The 24,800-nt window shown below is 42.6% G+C and overlaps 1 protein-coding gene across 3 annotated transcripts in view; it reads left to right on the forward strand.

Moving 5' to 3' along the window:
* The window catches only part of LANCL1 (LanC like 1), a 67,574-nt gene extending 43,900 nt beyond the window's left edge, over positions 1–23,674 (forward strand). For all 3 annotated transcript variants that reach the window (XM_033945751.1, XM_033945749.1, XM_033945750.1), the window contains exons 6-10: positions 5,847–5,993; positions 7,520–7,702; positions 11,160–11,336; positions 21,960–22,032; positions 22,640–23,674. In XM_033945751.1, the coding sequence (XP_033801642.1) occupies positions 5,847–5,993; positions 7,520–7,702; positions 11,160–11,336; positions 21,960–22,032; positions 22,640–22,716 (657 nt within the window). In that variant the 3' untranslated portion in view covers positions 22,717–23,674. The remainder of the gene's footprint in view (positions 1–5,846; positions 5,994–7,519; positions 7,703–11,159; positions 11,337–21,959; positions 22,033–22,639) is intronic.
* The last annotated feature ends 1,126 nt before the right edge of the window (positions 23,675–24,800 follow it).

Below are 24,800 nucleotides of genomic sequence, written 5' to 3' on the forward strand. Positions count from 1 at the left end.
CCAAAAGAATTATTTGAGTCAGTGAAATATTTGCTATAGGAACAAGACAGTGGGAAGGAAGAGAGTGAGCCAGATGCTGATAAATTTTTCAGTTTTTTTGTACAGAAACTTGAAAAATTACAAAGAAGGTTACAGACATTGAGGGTAGTGACGAAACTGGTCAATTTGTGGTACCTGTTCAGTAGGAGAAGTTTGAGGAAGTTTCTGATATTGAAATGTCATCGATGTTAAAATCTTTGCATCCAACAAGATCAATGGATGATTCATGTTCTCTCTCCATTGTAAAAGACCTGGGAGATGAAATTTTACCATCTTTAATGTTGATTGCAAATAAGTCTTTAAAAACAAGCACTATGCCAAAATTATTGAAAACTGCAACTATTATTATTTTTTTTTTGTAAATCTTTATTCATTTTCATATCTTACAACAAGTGTATAATAACCAACAGAAAAATGTTTAACAAATCACTTGACAATCTTACTTATAATCTTTAAAGTATAAAAGAATCCCTTCCCACCCACCCCATCTATTAATAATAAAACTGCAACTATTAAATCTAGGTTAAAACCATTTAACTTAGATGGGACAGTTTTGAAGAATTAGAGATCTATAGTAATGTTACCTTTCTTGGGTAAAATTATAGAAAAACGGGTTTTTAGAACAACTAAAGAAATTTGTGGAACAGGAAGACCTACTTGATTATAATCAGTTTGGCTTTCAGATGGGATTTAGTGTAGAATCACTTAATTACTACAATTGATAAATTACGTAGAGGCATATACAAAAATAAGACATATTGTATGGTTTTGCTAGACATATCAGCATTCGATAAAATAGATACTGATATTTTGTTATGAAAGTTGATTGGGATAGGAGGTGAGGTATATTCTTGGTTTTCCTTGTATTTTCAAGACCGTGTAATCCAAGTTAGCAGCAATGGTCAAGTATCGAGCACAGTTTCCATACATAAGGGTGTCCCACAAGGATCGGCACTCTCCATTCTACTGTTTAACCTCTATATAGCGTCTTTGAGAAAGATTTTATGGGCATTGAGGCCCCGATTCTATAAAGAGCGCCTGAGTCCCGCTGAGCGAGACTTAGGTGTCCAAACTTAGTGGTTAATGAGCCATTTAAGGGTCTTAACGAGCGATAATTGGAACATGGATATCCAAAGGATGTGGACATCACTTTGTAGGCGTGGCCACAATTTCATGAACTCCTATTGGGAAAATTCACGTCTAACGGAATAGTTGTGGGCATGGTCTGGGCGAGGCTTCAATATGGGCGTCATTTGATTCATTTGCATAATGCTGAGCGACCTAGGGCATCCATCTTCTGTCTACTTTTGAGCATAGTTTGGGCTTCAGATAGAACTGAGTTTTATGGACGGAACTTAGGCACAGTTTGGACGTCCTTAATGCAATCTGCTAAATAGCTCTATGGGTTTTTATTTTTGCTTTATTAAGCTCAAAATACATTTAATAAGGCACCACATAAACAGGGCACATCAAAACAGATACATTGCGTTCAAAACCTTCCTATTTTTGTGGCCAAATGGCAATGTTTTTTGCCAATTAGAGGAAAGCATCCATTAACTGAAGCAGAGCATATGAAAAAAAACCACAGCTTTAGGTTTCTTGCTAAAAAGCTACCCTTTTTTTCTGACTAAACAGTGTTCCAGTCAGCTCATTACTGAAAGCAAAAAAAGCACATGAAAAAAAAAAGATTGCATACATAACTTCATTTGCAAAAGCTTAAAAACTGAAAAAACAGATACAGACCTTAACATGGCTTCTACTTCATTGCAAATGGAGGTGTGCAGCTGCACATTGCTGACCTCATTGTGAGATCATCAAGGTGCACCTGCAAGGTAGAATGCCACAATTAAAATATGTGCTAGGATTTGATCCTATGACCTCTGGAAGATGGGAACAGGGCTTTTACCCATTGAGCCACAGCAGCTTCCACTAATGTCTTTCTTCCTCACATCTGATATGATAGCTTAGGGATCTGCTAAACTATGAGCTTCTCAGGTATTTTCACCTTCTCATGGCTAGGATCACTAAGCTGTCATTGTAGGAACCCCCATGACTGAAAGGAAGTAGCTGTGGCTGTGAAAGCACATCTTCCATCCTCTGAAGGTCAGGGGTTCAGATCCCAACAATGGTCAGATACCCCAGTACATGTTCTTTTTTTTGTGACAATCTACCATCTAGGTCAGTGGTCTCAAACTCAAACCCTTTGCATGGCCACATTTTGGGTTTGTAGGTACTTGAAGGGCCTCAGAAAAAATAGTTAATGTCTTATTAAAGAAATGACAATTTTGCATGAGGTAAAACTCTTTATAGTTTATAAATATTTCCTTTTGACTAAGTCTTAATAATAATATTGTCATTTATAGCTAAAGAGACATATGATCAAGAAACTGTTTTATTTTACTTTTGTGATTATGATAAACATACCGAGGGCCTCAAAATAGTACCTGGCGGGCCGCATGTGGCCCCCGGGCCGCAAGTTTGAGACCACTGATCTAGGTGTATCTTGATGATGTCACAATCAGGTCAACATTGTGCAGCTGCACACCTCCATTTGCAATGAAGTAGAAACCATGCTAAGGTCTGTATCTGGGGTTTTTTCAGTTTTTAAGCTTTTGCAAATGAAGTTATGTATGCAATCTATATATTTTTTTAATGTGCTTTCCTTGCTTTCAGTAATGAGCTGATTGGAGCACTGGCTGTGTTCCTGCCCCCCCCCCCCAAAGAATCATGTGGAGACTGGTGGGGTAGAGGGTTTCAGACTAATTCAGCATGTGTAAAAGGCAGTGTGAAGAGAAAAGCCCCTGGATATCCTACTTGCTTATCTGATACAGAAAAGGCGAACGTTCAGCATGCTAGATCTTAGGAGAGTTTATCTCCATTATCTCGAGGCGATGAATGATTTTCATCTCTCAAACCATTTTTTTTTTTTTGTACTGATGAGTACAAGCAGCCTTAGAAGCCGGCTTCTATTTTTCCTTATGGAATATTAGTGAAGGTAGGAGGTGAGCGGGTTATGATAATTTAAGTATTAAAAATGAATAGTGTTATTTATATGTAAGAAGAAATAATGGGGGGAGATAAAATTCTTTTTTATTATTATTGAAATATTTCAAGTGATGTAGTATATTATTACATGAATTGTTGTACACTTGATGTTTGAACTTAAAATGAATAAAGATTTAAAAAAAAAAAAAAAGAAGCCGGCTTCTAAGGCTATTTCTTCAGAAGTGAGGTAAACAACCACCAATTTTTTGGGAGGGCACATACTACAAAGAGTGTGGTGTTTTCATGGGTGGAATCCTTGGCAGTTCCGCCTGAGATTTGTGGGGTGGCTACGTGAACCACCTCCTTACTCCACAGAGTTTTGCAAGGTGGATGTAGCAGCACGACTTGATGCTGCTTTTGGGTCTTCAGTACTAGCAGCAGGCTCACCTATCCTGCCAATCAGGGCCTTAGCCCCCCCTCCCAGTGCATCCCAAGATGCACAGGGAGGGAGAAAGGGCCACACTTCAAAATAGTGGCCTATCAGGAGGGAGTGAGCAACCATTTTGCTGATTTTTCATTCAAAGATACAGTGGAGTATGGGGGAATGTCACTGGTGTGTGAGGAGGGGAGAGATAGGCATCGGGATGGACTCAGTGGAATGGGGGCTCTTTTTGGAGAGGGGCTGGGAGTATCGGTGGGTTGGAGGGAGGGAATGAGGAATCAGGGCTTGGCAAGAGGGATTATCTTTGGTGGGGGGCTGGAGAGGATCGATGGATGGGAGGGAAGAAGAAAGGAATGGGGATCACCCTGCTGGTTCAGATGATTGTGGTAGGGGAACCCCAATCAGCTGAGCCGGCAGGACTCCCTGATGCCCCAGTTTCAGGCAGTCCTGCCAGCTGAGCTTATCACTTCCAGGACTGCAAACCAGTTCTTCAGTTTGAGGGCTGGTGGAGTCACAGTATCAGTCCTTTAGGGTCCTATAATCTGAGTCCAGTTATCCTTAGCACTGCCACATCTTCCCAACTGCTGAAAATCTTTGATACCTCATTAAGCATTTCATCGATATACTTCTCTGAGAAGCATTGATGAGAATGTCTTGCCACCTCCTCTGTTGCTTTACTTTCTTCATGAGGGATTCACCTGAAGACATCTTGCACATGGAACCAGCCCCTCTCCTTGGGTAACATTTTCTGTGCAAAGAGGCAGAAGCTGTAACCTAAGCAGAAAAAGCCCTACCAAAGCAATGTTCTCTTCGTAATTGGCTGAAGAACCTATAAATCAAAAGATCAGCCTTGAGATGAGAAGGAATTAAACACTAAAGAGGCTTTCCTCAACTGCTAGCTATGCTCTTAAACAAGTTTCAAGTTTATTAAAAAATTTGATTTGATCGCAAAATCATAATCCAATGCGATTTACAAATAACGATAAAATCGGGGTAAAAAAGAAAAACACATTAATTAAACCAAATGATTAATACAACTTTTGACCAACGAAACACAAAAGGGGGAAAAAAGATTAAATACAATTTGTAAACAAATAAAAAGGGCATAGGTAATGAAACAATAAGATGGGAAATGGTTACCCGCTCAATTTTCACTTAACAGCACTTTTAGTCCGCTAAAGAGTATCCTGATAATATGGAATTCAAATAACTCAGTTAAAGGCGTCCTTAAAAAGCCAGCTTTTCAGGAGACTTTTTAAACTTACTAAGTAATTTTTCTTCCCTTATATTTATTGGGAGCGAATTCCAGATTTGAGGGGCCAAACTTTTCACCACGAAGGCCACATTGGGTATTTCAGCACTTTTCAGCAGACCGTAGTAAAAAAAATATAAAAATAACTCTAGATATGTTTTAATGAAAACAGAAAATTTTATAAAATAATTACAGAGTATGTGAGATTAAATTATCGTATATTAATGAAAACAAACACTACCAGCAAATTCTCATATTTTCATCACAAATTATAATAAAACCATTAATGTGAATGATGGAACTGTTTTTAAAATCTTATTAAACTGAGGTTCAAATTTTGAAACACTAATTACAAGTAGAGTCTTCAAATGTTCATCAGATAAATTTGCCCTGTATTTTAACTTGATATATTTCATTCGGGAAAAAGTTTGTTCACAGTTTTGAATCTTTGAATCCGCTGTTAAGCTGTGCTCCGTACTGCTATTATCCCATGACGAAGCCTAGTAGGGTGAAACGGAGGCCCCATTGGGTTTCACGATGCAATGCCGTTAACAGCATGTGGCGTATATTTAAGATAAGTGCTGTTTGAAGTTTGAGCGCTATCTTATAGAATGTTATAAAAAATAACTTATAAAAAACTATTTCAAAATATTTCAAAAATATAGAGTCCTAAAAACTATTTAAGATTATTTAAAAGTACAAATAGCATTGGGTGATGGGACCAATGATTGAGCCGATGACTTGCAAATATATCAGCAGTCACGCTACCTGAACTAAGGTCTCTGAGGTCCTTCCCTTTATACTTGCATAGTCGTTTTGTGCTTTTCACATTGGTGTGTTTGTTTTTTGTTGACATAACGCTTTTAAACAGTAAACTTGTTATTTAGTTATTAGGACATCTCTCTTGCCTTCTTTGTTGTTTGTTCACTATAGTAAGGCAAGTTCTTTTCTTTGCATGTTGCTTGTAAAATACAGTAATTTGTTTGAACTGCACATTAATGCCATGTTTTGTGAAAAGCTAATCTAAAACCAGAATTTCTATTCATTTTTAACATAATGAATTTCATCAGTGGGGCAGTTAAAAAATTCACTGATATGAAATTGGTCACATTGCCTTGCTCTCTGCAGGTCTGCGATACTATTCTGGCATCAGGGGTGAACTTGGCAAACAAGAGGAACTTTGTAACAAGAAGCCCACTGATGTACGAGTGGTATCAAGAATACTATATAGGACCAGCTCATGGACTGACAGGGATTTACTACTTTCTAATGCAGGTGAGAGACTTTGAAAGACAAGAAGGGTCTGTGGAATGGAGGCTTTAACAGGGACATCTAAGCTGGAAACTGATAATCCAGATAAATGTAAATATAAAAACACCAGTGCATGTTTATTTTGAATCAATGGAACAAACATTTCTGGATAACCCACTGTATGCTGAGGTTTAACTAAATGTGACCAAAATTCTTATCCATATATAAGTGCAAAAGAAATTCAAGAAGATGAAATAAACATATCCTTAAGTTAAACTAGGTAGCTCCATTGGCACCCTGCTTAAGTCATTGGCTTAAGAAATACAATATTTTAAACCTAATAAGTTTCTATTTTAAAAAGTCCTACCAAAAACAAAGAAGCATGCATTTCTATTATAAAGAGTGGGAGGTGTGGGCTAGAACTCTTAACAAAAAATGGTAGTAGAGTGTGAGTGATCATAGACCAACTTGGCTATTCTTTTTCTTTGTAGCTCTTTTGTTGGGAGAGGCATTTTCTCAGCTATTTCTTAAGTTTAATTTGTGTTATCTGTACTGTAGGTATTTGGGGGGGGGGGGTTCTTTTGTTTAAATCTTTATTAATTTTCCAAAGTTAACAAAAATGCAGTACAGTATCTACACAAACAACATTATTCATGTATGCATTTATAATCAATCAAAATCCCCACAGCAAGAAAAAAAAAAAAACCCACCCCACCAATACCTTGCAAGAGAATAAAACCATAACATAAATATCCCTCTCCCACCCTCCCTCCCCCTGGGTGTGTGTGCAATATATCAACAGGATCAAAGGAAAAAAACAATTGGGTATTTTGTAAAAATTTGTTCATGTATAGTTTTCCAACATGTTTTCATTACTTAATGGCTCCTGAAAGGGAAAGCAAAGTACAGTATAGTTACAAAGCCAAAATTAAATTAGTTCATAGGCACCTGATAAAATAGCTGAGCAGAGATGATTCCATTTTTGTAAAACAGATTATGACAATGAAAGCTTTTGACATGACTAAGGTCTCTAAAGAAGAGACTGACTAAGGAAGTCAGTTCCTAACATATTGTGCCATTAGCATAATTGATCTTTAGTATTTTAATTTCACAGCATTTAAAACAAACGAGCTATGATAGCACCAAAATATGAAGGCTATATTTTTAACCTTTTTAAGGTGTGATTATGGGCTGTAATAACTCCTTTGAAGTTTTATAATATAACATCTCAACTCCAAATGCTTCAATGGCTTGTTCACCTAAACACTAAGCAGTCTTCCAATGAACAATATGAATTGGGTTCTTATAAGGTACTCTATGTAACTAAGTGGTCTCTAGAGGAAAAGAGCCTTTTGGAATGATCAGCTATCAAAATGTTAAGGGTACACTATACATATTTTGTAAGGATATGAGACAGGAATGTTCACATGCCTCCTAATCTGGGTATGTTCAAAGTGATGGCTCCCTAAAGCTTGGGTGTGGTAGGCTTATATTCTGCCAGCATTCCGATGTTAACTCTGATGTTCTGCTCTTGTGCCTGTCTATCATAGCCTGCCTGCAATACCAGCCAGGATACGCTGCTCAGGCAAGTCAAGCCCAGTGTGGATTATGTCAACCAGCTGAAGTTTCCATCTGGAAATTTCCCACCTTGCATTGATGATACCCGTGATCAACTTGTGCACTGGTGCCATGGGGCAGCAGGTGTCATCTACATGCTTATACAGGCCTATAAGGTATAGTATCTGCACCCCTCCCCCCTACACACACACACACACGATAATGAGGCTAATGTACATGTAATATTTATTTTTTATTTTGTCATACAAATTAATCCCACCAGGTTACATCCAGCAGTGTCCTTCCTACCCATAGGAGGAGTACTTCATTCTGCTTCTAGCTCCTCTTGCTTCATAATTTGAACATGTAAGACCTGCTAAAACTGCATTCAAACCTCAAGCTAAAGACACAAGGGTAGAGGAAGTGGCAATGCTGTTTTTCTGCTAGGGAGGAAAAAGAGAGAAAATGGGTAGGATGAAATACAGTTGAATGATTATGTGGGTGAGAAAGCTAGAGTATCCAAAACATCAGGTGTTCTGTAACGCCTTCATTATCAGGAGCTTTGCAGTTATAGACTGGGCCTCTTAAAAATCTTGGAAAACGTGGATGTACTGAATAAACAAGAAAACTACATGCACACATGTTCATTTATAAGAATAGGTGTATGCTAAAACTAGATTCCCCAAGCCAAAGGAGCAATGGACTTCATAGATACAGAATTACTGTTATGGATCTCCATCAACCCAAATAAGTAAAAGGGTTGAAATATGAAAGTAAGCTTCCAAATTCTGTTCCCATCATTAAATTTGGACAAGCATTCCAATTAGTATAAATAATGAGTGAAAATCTACCAGAATACATAGGAAAGGAAACAGAAGTATTTTGAGGAAGAACAGTTCTGTTAAAGTACTTTAGATTATTGTAACATTATTTCTTCAAGGACAAAAAGGCATAATATTCTCGCAAGTGGGTGAAGTCATCCACAGAACCTGGTATGGACATTACCAAGTGCACTGTCACTTTAAATCTTTAGGCAGCGCCTATACTGCACAAATGCTGGTACCTTCCCACTCATTTGCTCACAGGTCCATCAGTTCTTTGTTTTCTACAGAGCTAAGAAGCTGTCTTCAGTTTTCTCTTCAGCGCATCAAACTTTTGCCGCTCTTTTTTTTTTTTTTTTTGGTACCTTCCTGTACTTTTTTTTTCAGTATTTTCTTTCTTTTTTTTTTAAATTCTTTATTCATTTTAAATCATAAACAAGTGTGCAATAATATATCCATTAAATTTCAATGTAACACTTGAAAATCTTAATCATATCATCAAGAACAAAAGAATATATCCCCACCCCCCACCCTACTGAAATTAAAATTCATGAATCATTTTCAAACAGACAATAAGTGTACAGAAATACAATCATTATACTTTCAATACAACACTTAAACATCTTTCCAAATCATCTAAATAAAAATATTAATCCCCTCTCTCCCTCCCTACCTAAAGAAATAAAAACAAACTCTCAATGGAAAATATACCACCCCCAACCCCCCAATGCGTAAAATATAGTCTCCCATAAAAAGTGATGTCTACTCATTACAATATTTTTCCATTGGCCCCCAGATCTTTATAAACTTATTTTAAGTCCCTTTCTGCGTAGCAAGAGTTCGTTCCATCTTATAAATATGGCATACTTTCTAGGTTTGTTTTTTTTTTAATATTTTTTATTCTTTTTTTAAATTCTTACATCAAGTGAAATACATGTAATACATTCAATTATGAAAAAACACTTGAAATTATTATTAAATGTTCTTACAATGTGAATTAAATAAACCCTTTATCAGAATTTTATATCATATTAATATTACAATAGTTTTCCCTCCCTACCCCTTCTATATGTTCTATACATGTGTTATTATATCTGATCAATAGAATAATTTGTCAATGGTCCCCATATTTTATTAAATTTTTTAATATAACCTTGTTGTAATGCCAATACTTTTTCCATTTTATATATATGACAAACATACTTTCTAGTTTTATTGTGTTCGTTCCAGTATTTTACCCAGCTTTGGTTCATTTTTGTCAACCTTTTGTTTTTTGGCCTTTATGCCACTCTGAGCCCTTTTTTTTTTCCTTCCTGGGAGTGTTGGCCTCCCCATACCATTATTTGAGCCTTTTGATTTAGCTATTTTCCTCTCCATGTCAAAGAGGGTACCGAGTAGCTTTAAGAAATGTTCTCAATATAATCGGACCATTTCAGGCTCTGACCCATATAATTGGTGTGCCCACTGTCTAGGTCCTGAATGTTGGGGCATTCACTGTGATTGCATGCAAAAGAGGTCAATGAAAGCCCAAAATTTTCAGTTCGAAAAACTTTTTAGTTTCACGTCAGCATTGGCATGGAGCATGGCAGGAATGGAGACAGATTTGTACGCAAATCTGTCTCCTTAGTCTTCCTTGCAGATACCCTGAAAACTGAGTGGCCAGGGGTCCATGAGCACACATTTGGAAAATCATGTGGAAATATCATATGATACTGTTCTGTTCGGTATGTCTATGAGGAAAAAAAGTCAATTATCAGCACATAACAATAAGCTTTTGATGATAATGACGGGTGTTGCTATGCAACATATTACTAACAACTGGAAAAATTATAGTAATCTCAATTATACGTTTTGGTGGAATTCCCTGTGTCATATTTACAAGATGGAAAGAGCAATTGCAATACAGAAAGGAAGTTATAAAAATTTTTTAAAGATATGGAGAATAGGCATCATTTTTCTTTGATAATATACATAGGGGGGTGGGGGGATTGGAAGATAAGATGTAGCGAAATTGAAATTTTGAAGGAATATGATAGTTTTAATGATTGTATAGAAAAATGGGAGGGGGGAGGGTTTTTAATTAATTTACATAAGAACATAAGAAATTGCCTCCGCTGGGTCAGACCATAGGTCCATCGCGCCCAGCAGTCCGCATCCGCGGCGGCCCATCAGGTCCATGACCTGTCAGGTTTTCTTGATTTAGCCCTATAGCCCCCTTATTTCTCTATCTATACTCTTTCTATACCCTATCTACCTCTCTCTATACATATTAAGAATATAATATATGATGTTCAAGTGTTATATGATAGTATTTCATGTTGTTCTTTTTGTGCACTTGATGTAAGTTTGAAAAATAATAAAGAATTTTTTTTTTTTTTAAATTTTTAATTTTTTAAATATGCAAATGTTTTGGGTCGTGAGTTCAGTGCTCATATCACCTTTTAAAGTAGCGGTTCTTTTTTTTTAATTTTTAATTTATTCATTTTTGAATTCTTACAACAAGTGAATTAAACATAATATAATCAATTTTCATATATCATATATATATAGCGGTTCTAATAATTATATCATTCCATATATGGAGAAGGTTCAAAGTAAAGAAGTATGAGCCCAAGTCATATGAAGCCCAAGTAAAAATTGTAACCTTCTTATTCAAATTGTTCCTCTGCAGCTTTTATAGTAAGACATACTAACATTGGACTTCTCTTAATATGAGTATGTCATCCCTTGTTTATTGGGCTTAGAACACAAAAGTAGCATTTCCCCATTGCTGTAACTAAGATGCAAGTTAACATCTGTTCTCTCTCTCCAGGTATATGGTGAGCAGCGGTATCTCGCTGATGCCCTGCAGTGTGCAGAAGTGGTCTGGCAACGAGGGCTGCTAAAGAAGGGTTATGGGCTGTGCCATGGGGCTGCAGGCAATGCCTATGCCTTCCTGGCACTGTACAATATGACTCGGGATGTGAAGTATCTATACAGGGCCTGCAAGGTGAGTGTGGTGGATAATTAATCCTAATAGCAAAGTCCATGCTGGTTGCCAAATAAAAAGAAAACATTAAACATGATCTTAAATAATGGCATTGGTAACAGGATCTCATTAGCTAATGAGCATTGCTTTGTAAATACTCCAGTACTGTTACTTAAAAAAAAGAAAGAAAGAGGATTGAAGCATTTTAACATAGCCAAAAGCCATCTGTTTCTGACTGGCATCTCTCTGGGCTTAAGTATTCATCTTCTCTTCTTTTGAGTGGTGGTCTGATTCTGCTCTCCTTTTTGTGGGGGGTTTTTCTGAAGAATACTTGTTTTAGAGTGGTACAGTAGACTCCACCTAAGTGCATGTTGATTAAGCGCACGCTTCAGTTATCCGTACCCTACCACCATGGTCCCGATTTTTTTACATTAAAGTCAATGGACGTAAACTCTGGATATTTGAAATTCGGATAAGCACACAATCCGCTTATGCGCACTGATGTCATAGGTCCAACCTCTATTCTTTCATGTTGCATTCACTCCGGTTAAATGAAATTGCATTCTGACTGGGAGTGGCTAGGCTTCACACAGCAGCCTAAGCGCTGGGACAGCTGGGAAAGTGAGTGCTCCACTTCTACTCAAGTTGTAGGGCAGTGGTCTCAAGCTCATGGCCTGGGGGGTCACATGCGGCCCGCCAGGTACTATTTTGAGGCCCTCGATATGTTTTATCATAATCACAAAAGTAAAATAAAACAGTTTCTTGATCATATGACTCATTAGCTATAAATTACAATATTATTATTAAGACTTAGCCAAAAGGAAAGATTTATAAACTATAAAGAGTTTTATCTCATGCAAAATTGTCATTTCTTTAATAAAACAACTATTTTTTTCTGAGGCCCTCCAAGTACCTACAAATCCAAAATGTGGCCCTGCAAAGGGTTTGAGTTTGAGACCACTGCTATAGGGCATAGCTTTCCTGTACTTTAGGCTCCAGCAGCCCACGTGCCATATTTAAACTTAGCCGGCTTAGCTACAGCCTCCCCCTCCCCTCTCCCCCACTCCTATTAAGCGCACACTCTGTTGAAGCGCACATGGTGTCCCAGTCTGAGGCCGCCTCTTCCTGTACTAAAGTCGGGCCTCACCAATCAGGAGCTGCTTTGACACGTAGCTCCTTATTGGTGAGGCCTGACTTTAGTACAGGAAGAGGCGGTCGGAGCATACCGCGATTGATTTCCTTTACTCGCCGGTGCTCTGGCTGCCTTCTCCTATCTCCCCCGCTAAAAAACGTATTTGCGGTTTTTCAGCATTCGCGGGGGTTCCTGGAATGGAACCCCACGAATATCTGGGGAGTACTGTATTGTTAAACTCTTCTGATGTTTTTGGAAGTACCATTTCTTCAAGGACAAGCAGTATAGCACGTTGATAGAGCCTGTGCAGGAAAGCTTCTCCAGCTTAGTAAATGCTAGAAACTTTTGTGTCCTTCACCATGCCACTGTCGGTAGGACCAGCTCCACATTCATCTTTCCATGGAGCTGTTTGGACGCATGTCACTAGAGCTTGCTTCAAGATATGGTTATCACTTTAACTATTTTGTAAGTGTCTTGGTAGTCTTCTCACTGTCATGCTGTACATTTTCCTGTTAGCATCATAGATTGGGGTTTTTTGGCTGTTTTTCAAGTTTATTCTTGCGCTCACTTGAAGACTAACTTCTGATCAGAGTGTTTTTGGTCAAAATCAAGTATCTGCCTAACACAGAGCATTGGCGTCGACTTCCTGAGCACTAGAACAGTAAGGAACAGTAAGTGCAATGTTGGTCTGGGGAATCCAGTGGTGGTCCTCAGGGACCTCTTGTGTCACTCGCAGCTCCCCACTGAGTTCCAAAGCTTCCCTCACCTCAAGAACTACAAGGAGGGTGCTGGCGCAATAGCGATTCTCCAGCTCTGCTGGTGGCCTTCTCTACTGATTTTTGCCACAGTGTACTCCCCACCCCCATCTGTAGAAACTTCCTGTTCTTTAGCACTCTCCAGACCAGTAGAGGTTAATCTTTACAAATGGGTATATATCCAATCATGACCAGCAGGTGGAGACTGAAAACAAAACTGTGGGACAGTATATAATATACTCCCTTCTCTATTTACCTCAGTCTTCTTTCAGTCTCCAGCAGGTGTTGAGTGATCTGTACCCATCTCCCTTGGTAGGGCTGTTGGAATTTGTTTAGGGGGTTTATAGTCCCTGTTTTTGGCCCTGTTTTGGGCGGGCCCTGTTTGGGGGTCCGTCCGACCTCGGGGGTGTCAAACCCGGCGGGTCTCGAGCAGGGTCCCTCCCCCCACTTCCTCCACCTCCTCACATTTTTTTAGAGGAGCCTCAGCAGTAAGCCTTGCCCCCTAAATCAAGCAAGGCATATTGCTTCGAGAGCCTGTGGAGTCTGTTCTGTAAAAAAAAAAAAAAAATCCTGAGGTAGTGCCGATCTGAAGGGATGCTTCCCTGTCAGTTTACTGTTTTTTACAGTATTTTTTCTTCTAACTGGCACTTTGTTTCTAGCTAGATCGCGTATGGAGCAATTGTGCCCTTCTCCGGGGGAGTGGGACACAATTAGGTCCAGCCGCGAGGCACTCGCGGCCGGACTGAACTCGGTAGTTTGGCCCGGTGATGTGGTGGAGCTCAGTCGGCAGCGGCTGCAGGCGCCCAGAGCTCCCCGCCGATGGTGCCTCGCGAGTCGGCTGGGAGCAGTGGGGAAGCCCGGTCTTCCCCAACCGCCCACGGAGGGATTCCCCGAAGGATTCCCTCTAAGCTGAGTTTTTGACAGCTGATGCCGACTTGCCTGTTTTAGCGGCTGGGACTGTTCAGGCTTCTCAGCCACTACAGGCTATGGAGGGAGCATTTTTGGCGGGAAAGTCGCCATTTTCACAGTCTGGCCCCTCCATTTTGTTTTCCACCTCAGGTGACCTTCCCCCTGTATTGGAAAAACAGGGGCAGGTTTCTGCTGGGTCCCCTGCTGTGGCAGGGAGTCCCTTGGGACCCTCGGGGGTTTTCCCCTGATTTCTTTTTTTCTTTGTGCAGAGCCTATTTTCAGGCGGCTGGGGGTCCCGGATACGCCCAGGGGGTTTCGGGGAGTTGGGTTTCCTCCGTGCTCCCTGCGGCTTTGCCTCTCTCGTCTGTTGTGGCGTCCCCTCCTCCTCCTCCCTTGTCCAAGCGTCCGCGGGTGTCTTGGGACGAGGATTTATGGTCTGAGGAGCGTGTTGGTTTGGATGAGGACCTGGACCCTTTTGAGGATTTCCAGGACCCGCTGGCGGCGGGTTGTCGGGTTTCCCGTCCTCCGGCGAAGAGGCGTCCGTGGTGCGCCTTTTTCAGAGAGATGAGCTACCGGACCTGATTCAACAGGTTTCTTCGGTGTTGCGTTTTGAGGATGCGCCGCCGGAGACTCCGCGTGTGGGGGACCCTCTGCTTCGGGGGATCCGTACCGTTTCCCGCTCTTTTCCCATGCATCAGGATATTCAGGATATTGTACTGGAACAGTGGAAAACGCCGGAGGCGCCGTTTCGTTTGGCGCGCGTCATGGCTCGTTTGTATCCCATCCCAGTGGGGGATCGGGCTACTTTAACATCGCCAGTCGTAGACGCGGTGGTCTCGGCGATTTCTAAGCGGCATACCGTGCCTGTTGAGGGCGGTTCTGCCTTGCGGGACTCTGAGGAGCGCAAGTTGGAGAACATTCTTAAGCAAAATTTTCAGGTCTCTGCCTTTGGGGTCCAGGCGGCTATTTGTGGGGGGCTGGTGGCTCGCGCCGTGTTTCGGTGGGCTGAGTGTGTCCTGGATCGGGAGTCTGATGACTGGTCTTTGGTGGATCAGGAGGTGGCGAAGATTGAGATGGCTGCCTCGTTCCTCTCAGATGCTCTTTATGACTTGGTGCGGATCTCGGCTAAGTCTATGGCCTTTGGCGTGGCCGCGCGGCGTATTTTGTGGCTGCGCGCTTGGTCGGCGGATGCTGCGTCCAAAGCTAAGCTTACTAAATTTCCCTTCCGGGGTCTTTTTTGTTTGGAGAGGAATTAGATAAGTTGCTTCAGACTCTGACGGACTCAAAGGTGCCCCGTCTGCCTGAGGACCGTGCCCGCCCTGTGTCTCGGGGTGGCACTGCCCGGGGGTGTTTGCGGGAGTTTCGCAAATATCGCCCTGGGCGTGGGGCTGCTTCTTTCCCAGCTCCAGGGTTTTCCCGGGGTCAGTTCTTCCAGCGCATGCAGCCCTTTCGGGGGGCCCGTCGGGGGGCAGGGAATCCCTCTGCTGGTTCCCCCGCTTCCCGTCCTGCACAATGACTCCTTGCCGGCACCCCCTTTGGTTCCGGTGGGGGCCCGGCTGCGCGACTTTTTCCCCAAATGGACCGAGATCACGTCCGATCAGTGGGTCCTGGAGGTGGTGCGGTATGGTTATGCCCTGGAGTTCTCCCGCTCTCTGCCGGACCTTTTCCTAGCCTCTCCATGTCAGACTCCTTGGAAGACGCAGGCTTTTCGCCAGACCCTTCAGCGCTTGCTAGATCTCAAGGCAGTTGTTCCAGTGCCCCCTCCGGAGTGGGGCACCGGCAGGTACTCCATTTACTTTGTGGTGCCCAAGAAGGAGGGGACCTGTCGGCCCATCCTGGATTTGAAGAGGGTCAACAGGGCTCTCAAGATTCCCTCTCTTCGCATGGAAACTCTGCGGTCGGTCATTCTGGCGGTTCAGCCGGGGGAGTTTCTCACTTCTCTCGATCTGACGGAGGCCTACTTGCATGTTCCCATTCGGGCCTCTCATCAGCGCTTCCTTCGCTTTGCGATCTTGGGTCGGCACTATCAGTTCTGTGCGCTTCCCTTTGGTCTGGCCACGGCTCCCCGGACGTTCACCAAGGTGATGGTGGTCGTCGCGGTGGCCTTGCGCTCGGAGGGCATTCTGGTGCACCCCTACCTGGACGACTGGTTGATTCGGGCAAAGTCGTTGCAGGAGAGCTCCCGGGTTACGGCTCGGGTGATGGAGTTTCTCCGGTCACTGGGCTGGGTGGTCAACCTTTCCAAGAGTCGGTTGGTCCCGGCTCAGCGTCTGGAGTACCTTGGGGTTCTGTTCGACACCTCCTTGGGGAAGGTCTTCCTTCCAGGGGCCCGGGTGAGCAAATTGCAATCTCAGATTCGCCTGCTTTTGGCGTCCCGGTGTCCTCGGGCGCGAGATTTCCTCCAAGTCTTGGGGTCGATGGCGTCCCTGGACGTGGTGAGGTGGGCGCGGGCTCACATGTGTCCTCTTCAGTATGCTCTGCTCCGGAGGTGGTCACCCCAGAGGCACGGTTTGGAGGTTCCTGTCCCCCTGCGAGGCGTGGCGCGCGGCAGTCTGCGTTGGTGGCTCTGGACCCCTCACCTGGTTCAGGGGGTGGGTCTGGATCTCCCGCAGTGGACGGTGCTCCTTACGGATGCGAGTCTCCTCGGTTGGGGGGCTCAGTGTTTGGGTCACTCAGCTCAGGGCACCTGGTCCACGGAGGAGGCCTCCTGGTCGATCAACGTGTTGGAGACCAGAGCGGTCCGTCTGGCGCTGTTAGCTTTCCGCTCCCTTTGGTTGGGCAAGTCAGTCAGAGTCCTGTCGGACAATGCCGCGGCGGTGGCTTATGTCAATCGTCAGGGGGACACCAGGAGCACTCAGGTGGCGCAGGAGGCGGCTCGGCTCATGCTTTGGGCGGAGTCCCATCTTCTGGACCTCTCGGCCTCTCACATAGCCGGGGTAGAAAATGTTCAGGCGGACTTCCTCAGTCGTCACTTCTTGGATCCAGGAGAGTGGTGTCTCGGCTCCGTGGCGTTTCAGTTGATAGTGCAGGCTTGGGGGCAGCCCCTGATGGACCTGATGGCCACGAGTGGCAACGCCAAAGTGCCCCGCTTCTTCAGTCATCGCAGGGACAGTCTGGCCGAGGGTCTGGATGCTCTGGTCTAACCGTGGCCAACGGAGGGGCTGTTGTATGTGTTCCCTCCTTGGCCATTAGTGGGCAGGGTACTTCTTCGCATTGTTCACCATCCGGTTCTGGTGGCTCCGGATTGGCCTCCGTCCGTGGTATGCGGATCTGGTGAGGCATCTGGTGGCGGATCCTCTTCCTCTGCCTCTCTTGGACGATCTTCTGACGCAGGGTCCCATTCCCATGTTCGACCCGTCTCTCTTCTGTCTTACGGCTTGGCTCTTGAAAGGGGTCGCCTTAGTAAGAGGGATATTCAGATAAGGTGATCTCTACGCTCTTGGGGTCCCGGAGGCTTTCTACCTCTCGGGCTTATGTGCGGGTTTGGCATCTCTTTGAGGGGTGGTGCCGGGCGTGGGGAGTGGTCTCTTTTCGCGTTTCCCTGCCTACCATTCTAGAGTTCTTGCAGGATGGCCTGGATAGAGGCCTGGCTTGGTCTTCTCTCCGGGTTCAACTTGCGGCCCTGTCGGCTTTTCGAGGGTTGGTGACAGGTCAGCGTTTGTCGGCCATTCCTGATGTGATTCGCTTTTTGCGGGCGGCCAAGTTGCTCAGGCCTCCCTTACGGCTCTCTGTTCCCTCTTGGGATCTCAATCTGGTTCTCTCTGTTTTGGTGCGCCCGCCTTTCGAGCCGTTGGATGGCTGTTCTTTGAAGGACCTTACTCTGAAGGCGGTCTTTTTGGTGGCCATTACTTCCGCTAGGCGTGTTTCTGAGCTACAGGCTTTCTCTTGTAGGGCTCCCTTCTTGGAGTTTTCTAGGGAGCGGGTTGTCTTGCGGCCTGTTCCTTCCTTTCTGACGAAAGTAGTTTCTCCTTTTCATGTCAATCAATCGGTGGTCCTCCCAGTCTTGGGTAGTCGGGAGGGCTCTTCTGAGCAACGGCAGCTGCGCAAGTTGAATGTCGGTTGGGTCCTTCGCTCTTCTGTGCAGCGGACCCAGGAAGTCCGGAAATCCGATCATCTCTTTGTCCTTCTGGCGGGTCCTCGTCGGGGGGCTGGTGCTTCTAAGGCTACTATTGCGCGCTGGATCAAGGAGACGATTGCTTCTGCTTATCTTCTGAGACAGAAGCCTGTTCCGTAGTTTCTCAAGGCTCATTCCACTTGGGGTCAGGCAGCTTCTTGGGCTGAGTCGTCGCTCGTGCCTCCAGTGGATATTTGTAAGGCTGCGGTTTGGTCCTCCTTGCATTCCTTTGTTAGACATTATCGGGTAGATGTTCAGGTGCGTCGGGACGCAGTGTTCGGTGAGCGTGTTCTGGTATCGGCCCTGCGGAGGTCCCGCCCGTGAGAGGGACTGCTTTGGTATGTCCCATTTGTAAAGATTAACCTCTACTGGTCTGGAGAGTGCTAAAGAAGGAGAAATTAGGTTCTTACCTGCTAATTTACTTTCTTTTAGCTTCTCCAGACCAGTAGAGGTCCCCACCCTGTCTGTTGTTGTTATTGTTGTGTTGTTGGGGCTGTTTCGCGGGCAGTTTTTGTTTTTTGCTGCGAGTTCTAGTATTTTTCTAGGGCCGGGGAGAATTAAAGAACAGCGGCTGTGGCTCGGCTGGCTAAGCTGGCGAGCTGTGGGGACATTTTCCTTCGGGTATTTCTCCTCTGCATTTTCCAACAGCATTTGGGTATGTTAGTTGTTACTCCTGTTCGGAGTATTGTTTTCTTTCTGTTTTCCAGTTCTTGGTTCTGCTTGGCTATTCGGCAGACTGAGGTAAATAGAGAAGGGAGTATATTATATACTGTCCCACAGTTTTGTTTTCAGTCTCCACCTGCTGGTCATGATTGGATATATACCCATTTGTAAAGATTAACCTCTACTGGTCTGGATAAGCTAAAAGAAAGTAAATTAGCAGGTAAGAACCTAATTTCTCCTTTCCACTTAGGCAGACCGCAGCAAGGGAACCGTGTAGAGGAGACCGTGGGCAGTGCAAAAGAATTGCTGCCACACCGGCGACCTCCTTGTAGTTTTCATGGTGAGGGGTGCTTCAGAACCGAGTGGGAAGAACATTTGGTGGAACTAGGGGGGTGGGGAGGGAAGAAGAAGAGAGAGATGCTGAATGGGAGGGGCAGAGAGGAGAGGAACGGGGGCATATTGAGTGGATGAAGGGGAAAGGAAGGAGATGGTGGCAAATGGAGGGGGGAATGCAAGAGGAAAGGGAAAGGAGATGGTGCAAATTGTAGTAAGATTTATGGTGTACTAATCAGTTACATAAACAAATACGTGTCTTTTAGTTTTCTAGGGAAGACCATAATATCTCATCCAGATTTAGCTATCTTTGCCTACTTACACGATGCAGAGACCCAGGCGTTATGAAATACTTTTATTATGAAAATAGAAAAATTAATTCATAAGCCAGCAGCAATAACTAATTATTGTTCACAATGTTTCTGTACATACATATATGAAACTCGGTATACAATTATCACACAACACTTGCTAGATAAATGAGTAAAACTAATTCTTACACTCTAAATAATTCCTTATAATAATAATACCTAATTAGCAGCAAATTATTACAGTTTATCACCAAGAGTAGCTTTACAAATCCTTATCCTATAGACAATAGGATTCCCTCTCTAGCCCAGCTGAAAAGATAGATAAGTTCCTTACTCTCACCATCCAATTAGGCCTTAGCCCGGGAGGCGGAATTATTATTCTCAGCACGAAAGATATGAATTCCCGTGATACAGGAACAAGAGTTCGTCAGCCACTGCTCCAGCTGTAAATTAGGTTGGCAGCAAAGGTTTCCTTTATGTGATGGAATCCAGATCTGTTTAAAGTCCAGTTCTCTCTCTCAGGCAGAGGGTCACATGAGGTAACTTTCCAGGTCTTAATTATTATAGAAGAAGTGCAAATTCACTCACATCCTGGCACAGACTAAATTAATAATTAGCACATTTCACTTGGATCTCGTCAGATGACCTCTCCGGACCAATCCAGAAACATAACTTAGATGTATAGCCTTTCTGTATAGAGTCTCGCTCAGGCCGTGAAACAGAGGCACCTTCGTTAGATAAGACCAGCAAATGAGCCATAACTCCCCCAAGATTCACATAGGCAGAGCATGTAGGCATAGCTGGATGACCTTGACTAGAATACAGTTCTGGTACATACCCAGAATGCATCAGGCAGAAACAGCAAAGATGTTTTCTTCTTTCTCTTCTTGCTAGATTTAGGCTGGAATGATTTCTTGCAAACAATGGTTCAGGCTTGATGATGTCAGAGAGGCCTAACCTTCAGGTGCAAATAAGGAAACACCCCTACAAAATGGATGGAGGAAAGTGAGAGAAGAGAGGGAAGGTTTGGTGCACATGGGACGGAGAGAAGAGAGGAAAAAGATGATGCACATGAATGGAGGAGAGGGGAGAGATGGAAAGGTAGATTTGAGATAGAGGCAGAAAAATGGAAGCAAACGAATATGAAAATCAGTGTCGAAGAAGGATGTAGTGCAAAAAGTGAAGGAGAAGAAAGAAACAGCAAGTGCATATGGAGGTTTTGGAAACAGAGTTAAGAGCACAGATGGCACAAGATGATCAGAAAAATAAAATTGCCAGATAACAAAGGTAGAAAAAATGTTTTCAATTGAGTGTTTTTATATTTTGGACTGTTCAGGAAGAAATGCATTGTTTTCTATTTCTTTTGTGGTGTTCTGTGTGCAAAGTCTGGCATATTAGGGTTAGTTTGTGGGTTTGTATTACATTACATTAGGGATTTCTATTCCGCCATTACCTTGCGGTTCAAGGCGGCTTACAAAAGATTTATAAACAGGGTTACAATGGGAGAACAATAGATTTGCTAGAGTGAGAGAGTAGATCTTTTGATATTTCTTTGGTAGTTAAGAACAGGGAGGCTTAACAGAAGATTTATAAACTACAATTGTCCTTGCTATGATAGTAAAGGGTAGATCCTTTGTCTATTTTAGTGTTGTTGAGAGTACGTGAGGTTAGGGTTTTTCTGTTTTCTGCATGTGTGACTGAGGCCAGGTGTTCTGGTGGGAATAGAAGTCCAGAAACTTTGGTTGGTGTCGTGGCCCCAAGTAGAAAGATATTTGTCAGCTCTCCTTCAGCTTTTTGGGCTCAAAACAGTGCCAACTGAAAAATTAGTAATTATGGCATAATCCCTGACAAAACAACACTCACATACCCAAATTTCTAATCTCAGTTTATATTCAAGTCAACCTTTTCTTCTTCCTTTTTTTATGGAAAAAAAGATGACCTCAGTTTATATTCAGATTGGTTTATATATGAGTATACTGTATATGGTATTTGAATGTTTTTGTAGTTTTTGTATTGTATGGTCGTTTTTGTAGTTTCCTATTTTTAATGAAGTTGCTTTCATTTTATTGTTTTAGACTCCTTGTCCTGTTTATTCAGTAAAAGCAGTATAGTAAATTTTAATAAACTGTAAACTTCTATTCTTTCCCATTCAGCTCATATCAATGAGCTGTCATTCATGGTGGCTGATATTTTCCCTACATTGAGTTCTCTTCAAAGCACTAATACAGCAAAGCAATCCAGGTCTGAAGCTGTCCTAGCACTAATTACTCGCTCAAGTTGTTATCTGTTCTATGAATGCAGTCCAAACCTGTATTATAATACCATAGGGTGATATCTCCCTGGAAATACCTTTAGTGTTAGTTTTAAGTGGTAGGTGGCAATGTTTTTTAATATTAGTGATGTTTAACTTTCTCACTTTGCCTTCAGTTTGCAGATTGGTGCATTGACTATGGGCAGCATGGATGCCGGATTGCAGACACTCCCTTCTCTCTCTTTGAAGGTAAGTTTCAACAAACAGAGAAGGGGCTTTAGATAAAGATTAATCATCTCAACTAATTGATATTTATAAGCAATGATCAGTGATTCAGAAGGTCTCCTCATCTAACTGATTTGTATTTATTCTCAAAGAAACAAGAAGGTGGTCTCTAATATAGTCACTTGAACTCTGAGGAAGGTGTGAGCTAAATTCAGATCCCAAGAGGAGGCCAGCAGAGCAGTGCTTGTCAATCTTTTTGTGGCTGTGACTCCATAATATCAGGACAAAGATTTCTGATTACTCTTAATGAATTCCATTTCATATGAGCACTTTAGAAAGTTGCTGAAAATTTCTTTTTTCTAAATTTTTGACAAATTAATTATTTCTGCACTTTTCATAAAACCCATATGTTTTCTTTTCTTTAGTATAATCCTTTGTAAACCGCATAGAACTTATGGTTATACGGTCTAGAAATCCATTATGTTATAATAGCAGCCAAGTAAAACTGTGTGACCCGTGAAAGTGCACAATAATGATGCATCTATAGTGAACCCACCCAAGTCTTGACCTAAATGTGGATTTTTGGACCTCTGAGTTTGACTAATCATATGGTTTTTTTAATTCTCCATAGGTATGGCTGGAACAATCTATTTTTTGTCTGATCTACTGGAGCCAACCAAGGCCAAGTTCCCAGCATTTGAACTTTGAAAAGACACAATGAGTACATAAAGTGCTAAATCACAATTTTGGCATGTGCAATTTCTTGTGTGTTATTTTTTTCTTTAGCTGGTGGCTCACAGGCACTCGATCCTTCTATTTTCAAAGTACTATTCTGTTTTTCTACGGAGGAATTAACGCACTCTTGTTTTGAAAGCAAGATGAGGATTCTGTAGGGCTTAGCACAAATATAGAAAGTAATCAAAAAATTTTATAAAGAGCTCACAGAGATGTGTCACAAACAACTGCTTAAGAATATTTTTTGTGCCACAAAGCAACATCAGAAAGACAAGGTAGCATGGTTATTTTTATCTGTGGCTTTTCAGGGAGAGGGGTTGAGAATGAAACAGCATGGCTTTATTAAAAGTGTTCTGAAACTATTAGGGTATCAGTTTAGAACCCAGTTTATAGTTTACTTCAGTTTTCATTCAAATAAACTGATTGTTGAGTGGGGACACAGCAAAGCTGTGTTCCTCTGACTGAAATTCTGTGTTGGGCTTTTGTAAGAGAGGTTTTGGGACACCCTGTAGGTGGCAGTAACTTAAATCCGCACCAGTAATTCTGTGCTAGATGAGTGTGTGCATTTTATGCATTAATAATTCAGTGCTTGCTAAGTATAGAATGGGGCAGTGTTCCCTTTTCAAAATAAGCTAAAAATATGTGGATACAACAGTAGCTATAGGCCTTGCAACTGCTTCTTCTGTGATACACACAGGATAATTTTTTAAATGGTTGTACTTGTGTATTTTTTTCTCCCAACCCATCTCCACACCTTTAACAATCTGTTTTTACTAGGGCTTCAAATTGGTTAAAACTTTTAATCACATGATTGATTGCATAAAAACTCCCCTTATATTTCCTCCTATGTAGTGCAGAATATAGACAGCAGATGTAAATTCTTAAAATCGGCATTTAAATTATTAAACTGAAAGTAAAATCGTTTTTCTTACCTTTGTTTTCTGTTGATCTTGTTTCCTGCCTCTGGTTCTACTTCCCTCTGTCTGTGTTGTATATTTACTATTTCTTTTCTCTCCTCCTTTCTTCATTTCCTGCCACTGTTCCCTTTAAACTGGACTGAAGTCCTCTAACGGCATTGGGGAACAATGCTTCATTATTGTATCTTCCATCACTAACCCCCTCTTCTATTAAACTACGCTAGCAGTTTGTAGTGCAGAGAGCCACACTGAATGGCCCGCGCTGCTCCCGACGCTCATAGGAACTCTATGAGCGTCAGGAGCAGCGCGGGTCATTCAGCGCAGTTCACTGTGCTAAAAACTGCTAGTGCAGTTTAATAGGAGAGAGCCTTAGTCTAGGCAGGTTTCCTGGAGTCCTGCAGAGCTTCCCTGTCTCTCACTTTTGAAAATGTGATAGTGAAACCGTGACCTCTATTGGCAGGACTGTAGGTGGAGGATTCCCGCTCAGGTTACAGCAGGAAGCACTGTTCCCTCTATATCCATCTTTTACATTCTAATTTCCATATCATCCTTTCCTTCTATGCATGGGCACATGTACACATAATAATGATTAGCTACCATAAGCTGCTCTTGCTAGAAATATACCAGATAATTTTAAAATTAATGAACTAGCAGAGAGAGAGGTTCCTGGGTTAATAGTATTAGGAACCATTTAGGACAGCGGTCTCAAACACACGGCCCATGGGCCGCATGTGGCTCTCCAGGTTTTATTTGCGGCCCGCGGTCTAGATGCGATCAACAGCATTTCTCTTCCCTTTTCCCTTCCTTTTGGAGCAGCAGCGTGCCTGGCCGGCTCGTTCCGTTCAAAGCCGCAGGTTGGCGGCCCCTCGCGCTATCCACTCCTGCATCGGAAGCCTCTCTGACGTCACAACATCAAAGAGGCTTCAGACGCAGGTGCGGATCGTTTTTAAGCCTATCAATCTTGCTGCATACCTCTTCTAGACTGACTGTCAACCCTGTCAGTTTCCCGGCTTCATTTCCTGCATATAGCCTGTTGGCTTCTGGTATATTGTATATATCCTCTTCGGTAAATACAGATGCAAAAAAATGTGTTCAGTTTCTCGGCGATGACTTTGTCCTCCTTTAGTATTCTCTGTATTC

The sequence above is a fragment of the Geotrypetes seraphini genome, chromosome 5, assembly GCF_902459505.1.
Source record: "Geotrypetes seraphini chromosome 5, aGeoSer1.1, whole genome shotgun sequence".
Classification (NCBI taxonomy): domain Eukaryota; kingdom Metazoa; phylum Chordata; class Amphibia; order Gymnophiona; family Dermophiidae; genus Geotrypetes; species Geotrypetes seraphini.